The sequence below is a fragment of the Salmo trutta genome, chromosome 35 (assembly GCF_901001165.1).
Source record: "Salmo trutta chromosome 35, fSalTru1.1, whole genome shotgun sequence".
Lineage (NCBI taxonomy): Eukaryota > Metazoa > Chordata > Actinopteri > Salmoniformes > Salmonidae > Salmo > Salmo trutta.
Genome location: NC_042991.1, coordinates 22,000,089 through 22,007,685, shown reverse-complemented (window position 1 = coordinate 22,007,685; position 7,597 = coordinate 22,000,089). Strand labels below are relative to the sequence as shown.

The following is a 7,597-nucleotide window of genomic DNA, read 5'->3' as shown; positions in this document are numbered from 1 at the left end:
ACTGTTTTCGTCGTTCTTTTTGTTCAATGTTCATTTTTTCTTTAAAAGAAGATAATGAGCATTCACATTCCCGCTGCGTTTTGGTCCAATCCCTCTGACGCCCGTCACAGTCTGTTAACCATGTGTATGTGACCAATCAAATTTGATTTGATTTGAACCAACATAACAGAGCTTAAAGAATTTTGAAAATAATGTGCAAATGTACAAAAAAAACATTACATTTTTTTAAATCAATTTTGAATTTGAGCTGTAACACATCAAAATGTGGAATAAGTAAAGGGTGTGAATACTTTCTGAAGGACCTCTAAGTGCTAGCAAAAATGGAAAATGGAAAAACAGATTGCATTTCATTAAAGTAGTTTCCTTATCACATAGATGAGGATTAGGAAGAGGCTGTGCTGATGGGCAGGCCAAAATGAGAAAGTGTAGCTGCACGGTTTGGATTGTACGGAGTTAGGAGCATCCATGCAGATATGGTTAATGAGGTGTTTAAATATCCCTCTGTGATTCCACAATCAGTGGTCTACAGAGAGAATACCCGGATAACAGCATAATTGAAAATAGAATATTGTAATGCAGCATAACAGCCAATCTTGAATATTGTTTAATTTAAAAACCATTCAGACTGCATGGTGTTTCCTTTCCTGGCCATTTGACTGAATCCCCCCCCCCCCCCCCCAAAAAAGAGAGGATGTGATAAAAGTCACTGACCAACCCCTTTTCCTTTACAAAGTTGAATTTTTTTCTGTTCCTCTTTCTTGAAGTCCTCTGTTATCAGCACTCAGAGTTCCTGGTTTATCTGTACTTCAAGAGTCCCATGAAGCATTTCAAAGGCACTTTGGGATGGATTTTCCTGCAACTAATGTGCTGACTGCAGGCCTCTCTCTTTCTGGTTGGAGAGGGGACAGATTGCTCACACTTCTCCCTCTCCTCTCCCTGCAGGTATTCTGGAAGGACATACTCTCACTGCATGCGTTTAGATAAGGAGGGGTTCTAAGACATCCTGGAGAATGCATTACCTTACAGCTATGTATGCAGTATTACTTTAATCATGACACAGGCATCATCCTTGGGTGTGATGTGAAATAGCTGTTTTCTACTCCAGAGCGGTTGAGACTTTCTCTGAGGGATGTACTTTGTGGTGTACTTTGACTAATGAGCCAATAAGAGAAGTGATGTGTTCTGTAGGATCGAAGACATCCTCTAGTCTCTTTCCAATCTAATGTTGACATTAAGGATCTATATGCTCTACTGAGAATGATCTCCTCACAAATACAATTACCTCATATCTATCTGCCCCAGGGAGAAATGTTCAGTACGCCTATATTGTGTTGATGTTAAGTGAACCTTACCAAAACAGTTATCTATTGTTGGTAATTCAAAAAGATTTCTCAATGTAAAGGCAATTTGGCTGAAACATTTACCATGGATTTCAATGTAATGGATTTATCATAAAGAAGAGGCCAACATCACAGTGTAAGAGTTTCATAAAAACATTTAAATGTACTTTGCATTGTACATGCAAATGGAAGTTGCTATTGCTCTTCACTTACAGAATCTGGACAGGCAGTAACATTATGTGCAAATAAAATGATTCATACAACAACTGGTATTCATCTTTTTATAACATTTAATTACATATCAATTTCAACCTTACCCAATGCACTGTCACACAGACAATTCATTTTGTTCACCATACAGCAAAATAGTGGTTGGGGGAAGATGGGGAGGTATTCCATTATTATGGTATCAGATGTCTTTGACCTCTAGTTTTAGCAATTTACCATCAACTATTCACCTGTTATTAATATGAGTGATAAATCCATATAAAACATTTAAACATAAATGCTTTTATAAATAGTCAGTATATTCTTTCCAATTCATATAAACACTCCATCTTCTCAAAAATACTTTGCTGCTTCCATAAGCGCATGTTCATGAGAAAAATACGGATCTCTAAATATTAAATCAGTGCCCAATGTCCAGCCAGTCTTACAAACAAACAGAAAAAACATACAAACAGAAAAGACTGACCAAACATGCACCCTTTGAAATTAGAGTGATTCCCCATTAAGGGCTCTGCACCTCCATATGATCTATTAAGGTGTCTTTGTTGGAGAACTGCAGGTTACGGATGGACCTCCACACCCTTAGGTAACTGTCACTCACAGACTGGTTGGCCTGGTTGGCCTGGTTCTCGTTATGAAAGGCCTCTCTCTGGAGTTCTACAGACTCCATGCTGTTGCTGGTGTCTGGAAGTGGGTAGTCACTGAGGCTCTGATCATTGAGGAGGTGGTCCTGTGTGGGGACCTGTTCAATCGATCCTTCATCGGACCATCCGTGACCATTGGGCAGGGGCTCCAGGTCTCCGTTGGGAGGCTTCTTCTCAATGTAAGTTTGTCCAGGCAGACTCTCGTCCTTGCTTTGCTCCTCCAGGTCCTGGTAGAGGGTCTTCCTCCTGGTCTCAAAGTACTTGACGATGCAGTAGGTGATGGAACCCACAGTGTTGACCACAACGCCGGCAACAAACAGGCTGGTGGGCTCCACGTCGCTGAAGGCCACCATGCCCACTGTGATGGTGGCAATGCTCTTCACCACTCCCACGAAGCTGGTGGTGACGGCCGAGTTGATGTAGGTGCATTGGAGCGTGGTGAAGTTCATGGCACAGCCGATGACTATGCAGAGGGAGAAGATGCCTGAGATGAAGGGGTTACTCCAGCCCGTGTAGCTCCACATGTTGATGGAGTCCATGCTGACAATGGAGCAGATTAAGAGAACTGGGGAGGCCATAATGGCGATGGAGTACTGGGCCGTGAGGGGGCCATATTCACTGTCTGTGCTGGTCTTCTGGATCAAGACCAGGTAGGAGGCGTGGATGATCACAGCCAGGACGCCCGTCACGTAGCTAAACGTGTCACCCGTCACATCACCAGACCCTGAGTAAACACAGACACAGTGGTGAGAGAACATTAAAAAAAAAGGTGATTACATTAGTTTTTTGGGGGGTGAAACCTATTGTAAGGTATCCTGATACTCTGAACATTATTAAAAAGTAGCGAGGAGCCACATCTTTAACACACATTCTATCCATATGGATAGGATGTGCGTTAAATGTATGGTGTAAAGGGGACAGAGCATGGTGCTGAACTTTCCTCACAGTAGCAGCAACATTGAGAGCTGTTGCATCTGGATACTTTACCAAAGGGACGTTTCTAGAAAAAACGGTGGTAATCGCTTGTTTTTTTGTTTTATTTTTACACTAACCCCATTCGTGTATTTGTAATATAAACTCCAGGATAGATTATTGCTGGTATGCAGTTTGAGGCCTATACACATTCATCACAACTTACTGCGTAGTATGCACCCTATGCATAGGCTATTTAGAATCAATTATGATGTTTCGTTTCTACTTTACTTGACTGTACAAGTAGAAGTTCGTGTTATTTGAATAAGAGTAATTTTACCAGCTAAAGCTGCTCCTCCAGTAGTGATGAGCACCGCCGTTATGACCCCCACTGACGGGATACCGTTCTTCAGAACGCACACGCCGATGCCTAGGGTGACCAACGGTAGACACCGTTTAAAAACCACATACATGGGTAGACTCAGTCCTCTGAGAGACCATAGTGTTAGAGTGGACTGTAATGTGGACAGAATACAAACACCTCCGAAGACTTTGGCTAGTTGAAGACTGAACGGAGGTATGTCTACTTTTCCCAGTCTCCTCAGTATCTCCAGTGTAATCGCTGCCAGGGTGCTGGTGAGGCACTGGATGAGAGTGAGGTAGTTGAAGTTATAAGTCGTGATGAGAAATTTTAGTAAAATGTTCAACGATCCCGAGAAAAATCCATGAGCAACAGCGACTGAGATACCAAGTAAACGACCTTTACAAACTCCCATGCTTGCCTTGAATTTCACTTTACGCAAGAGCAAGAAAATGAAAATATTGGTGTCTTTATTGAACACTCAGTCCCTTGGAATAAAGTGGTGTACACAGTGTACAGTCTTCCTCCTTGAACGCACAGCTGTAAATGTCCAAGTTGTTAATGTCAGGAAAATGTTTTAATTGCAAGCAGGACCTTTCCATATAAAGGGGTCCGTAAAAGCAAAAATAGAGGCTGGTCCCAAAACGTTGAAGAGAAAAAAAGCTTGGGTATTCTGACGCGTCTGTTTAAATTTGCAGACAGCCAGCATGCGTTTTTCATCAATTAAATTACCTCATGTTGGAGAAGTTCTAGCTTTCTTTCTTTTGCTTCACATGCTGTTGGATACAGCAGAGAGAGACCAGAGACTGCTGGAAGAGCTGTTGGGAAAGAACTAAACTACAGTGCGACGTGCATATGGATAAGCCCACCAGTACTGTATATCCCCTCTAGCACCAGAGAGCTCCATGGGCGCAACACTTAATTAAGCGCTGAATTTGCCTTATGGAATAACACATTTGCCGCAACAACGGTTACCTTTTACTCACAATAAAGGGGTCATTCCATGAAACCGGTACGATTTGAGTCACTTTTACCTTTTTAAGTATTGGGTCATAAAAAAGCTTTTTAAATTAAATGTGTAAATATATATATATATATATTTAATTATTGTTTTATTTAACCTTTATTTAACTAGGCAAGTCAGTTAAGGACACATTTTTATTTACAATGACTACATGACCAAAAGTATGTGGACACCAGCTCATCAAAACCCTCATTCCAAAATCATGGGCATTAATATGGATATAACAGCCTATTATATATATGTTATAACAGCCTCCACTCCTCTGGGAAGGCTTTCCACTAGATGTTGGAACATTGCTGCAGGGACTTTCTTCCATTCAGCAACAAGAGCATTAGTGAGGTCGGGCACTGATGTTGGGCGATTAGGCCTGGCTCACAGTCAGCCTTCCAATTCATTCCAAAGGTGTTTGATGGGGTTGAGGTCAGGGCTCTGTGCAGGCCAGTCAAGTTCTTCCAGACCGATCTCAACAAACCATTTCTGTATGGACCTCACGTTGTGCACAGGAGCATTGTCATGCTGAAACAGGAAAGGGCCTTCCACAAACTGTTGCCACAAAGTTGGAATCACAGAATCATCTAGAATGTCATTGTATGCTGTAGCGTTAAGATTTCCCTTCACTGGACTAAAAGGCCTATCCCAAACCATAAAAACAGCCCCAGCCCATTATTTCTCCTCCACCAAACGTTACAGTTGGCACTATGCATTGGGGCAGGTAGCGTTCTCCTGGCATCCGCTGGGCCCAGATTCGTCTGTTGGACTGCCAGATGGTGAAGCGTGATTCGTCACTCCAGAGAACGTGTTTCCACTGTTCCAGAGTTCAATGGCGACGAGCTTTACACCCAGTGCACATTTTGATCTTAGGCTTGTGTGCGGCTGTTCGGCCATGGAAACTAATTTCATGAAGCTCCCGATGAAAAGTTATTGTGCTGACGTTGCTTCCAGGGGCAGTTTGGAACTCGGTAGTGAGTGTTGCAACCAAGGACAGACGATTGTTATGCGCTACGTGCTTCAGCACTCGGCGATTCCGTTCTGTGAGCTTGTGTGACCCACCACTTCGAGGCTGAGCCGTTGTTGCTCCTAGACGTTACCACTTCACAATAACAGCACTTACAGTTGACCGGGGCAGCTCTAGCAGGGCATAAATTAGATGAACTGACTTTTTGGGAAGGTGGCATCCTATGACAGTGCCACGTTGAAAGTCACTGAACTCTTCAGTAAGTTCATTCTACTGCCAATATTTGTCTATGGTGATTGCATGGCTGTGTGCTCAATTTTATACACCTGTCAGCAACGGGTGTGGCTGAAATCCACTAATTTGAAGGGATGTCCACATACATTAACTGACAGAAAGCATTTTGTCATAGATTTTGCCGTAGATGTAAACATCTATTTGTGCTTTTTTGTTGAGGATTTTTTTTATAAACGCATGATTATTGATTAAAATCACAATATTAAATTGCATACCTCACTCTATCCCCCCATTGCGTCAACCAATCTCCCCCATTGTCTCCTGCTCCTCCTAATCCTCCGATTTCCACCTTCGCCGACAAGCTCCTCGTCCTAATCAATCATTATGATTCACACCTGGACTCCATTACCTTAATCATTTCCTCGCCTTTATATGTCACTCTCCCATGTTCACTTACCAGATGGTACAGTTCTTGTGTATCGACGTACTGCCTTATGTTAGTGTCATGTTCTTGGTTTTGTTGTTTTATTAAAACGTTTCACCTGCACCTGCTTCCGACTCACCGCCCCATCATTACATCCATAACAATAGTGAACTTATCCTTGTGTCATCAACTGGAAGTGACATCATACAAGTCTTCTGAACAATATAGTGCAAAGACAAGCACGTCATGCGTTTTTTATATATACAGTGAGGGAAAAAAGTATTTGATTGTAATGCTTAGGCATAGTGGAGGAGGAATCAGACTGGAATCTAGAATGTCGTTGTATGCTGTAGCGTTAAGATTTCCCTTCACTGGACTAAAAGGCCTATCCCAAACCATAAAAACAGCCCCAGCCCATTATTTCTCCTCCACCAAACTTTACAGTTGGCACTATGCATTGGGGCAGGTAGCGTTCTCCTGGCATCCGCTGGACCCAGATTCGTCTGTTGGACTGCCAGATGGTGAAGCGTGATTTGTCACTCCAGAGAATGTGTTTCCACTGTTCCAGAGTTCAATGGCGACGAGCTTTACACCCAGTGCGCATTTTGATCTTAGGCTTGTGTGCGGCTGTTCGGCCATGGAAACTAATTTCATGAAGCTCCCGATGAAAAGTTATTGTGCTGACGTTGCTTCCAGGGGCAGTTTGGAACTCGGTAGTGAGTGTTGCAACCAAGGACAGACGATTGTTATGCGCTACGTGCTTCAGCACTCGGCGATTCCGTTCTGTGAGCTTGTGTGACCCACCACTTCGAGGCTGAGCCGTTGTTGCTCCTAGACGTTACCACTTCACAATAACAGCACTTACAGTTGACCGGGGCAGCTCTAGCAGGGCATAAATTAGATGAACTGACTTTTTGGGAAGGTGGCATCCTATGACAGTGCCACGTTGAAAGTCACTGAACTCTTCAGTAAGTTCACTCTACTGCCAATATTTGTCTATGGTGATTGCATGGCTGTGTGCTCAATTTTATACACCTGTCAGCAACGGGTGTGGCTGAAATCCACTAATTTGAAGGGATGTCCACATACATTAACTGACAGAAAGCATTTTGTCATAGATTTTGCCGTAGATGTAAACATCTATTTGTGCTTTTTTGTTGAGGATTTTTTTTTATAAACGCATGATTATTGATTAAAATCACAATATTAAATTGCATACCTCACTCTATCCCCCCATTGCGTCAACCAATCTCCCCCATTGTCTCCTGCTCCTCCTAATCCTCCGATTTCCACCTTCGCCGACAAGCTCCTCGTCCTAATCAATCATTATGATTCACACCTGGACTCCATTACCTTAATCATTTCCTCGCCTTTATATGTCACTCTCCCATGTTCACTTACCAGATGGTACAGTTCTTGTGTATCGACGTACTGCCTTATGTTAGTGTCGTGTTCTTGGTTTTGTTGTTTTATTA

General features: G+C 42.7%; 1 protein-coding gene across 1 annotated transcript; it reads right to left on the bottom strand.

The window, feature by feature from the left end:
• Positions 1 to 1,479: 1,479 nt before the first annotated feature.
• LOC115174402 (solute carrier family 35 member D3-like) lies at positions 1,480 to 4,374 on the bottom strand. The gene is made up of 2 exons (XM_029732916.1): positions 3,465 to 4,374; positions 1,480 to 2,936 (listed from the first exon to the last, which is right to left on the bottom strand). The coding sequence occupies exons 1-2, from the start codon at positions 3,898 to 3,900 to the stop codon at positions 2,071 to 2,073; spliced, it is 1,302 nt and encodes a 433-aa protein (XP_029588776.1). The 5' UTR covers positions 3,901 to 4,374; the 3' UTR covers positions 1,480 to 2,070.
• Between the last annotated feature and the right edge of the window lie 3,223 nt (positions 4,375 to 7,597).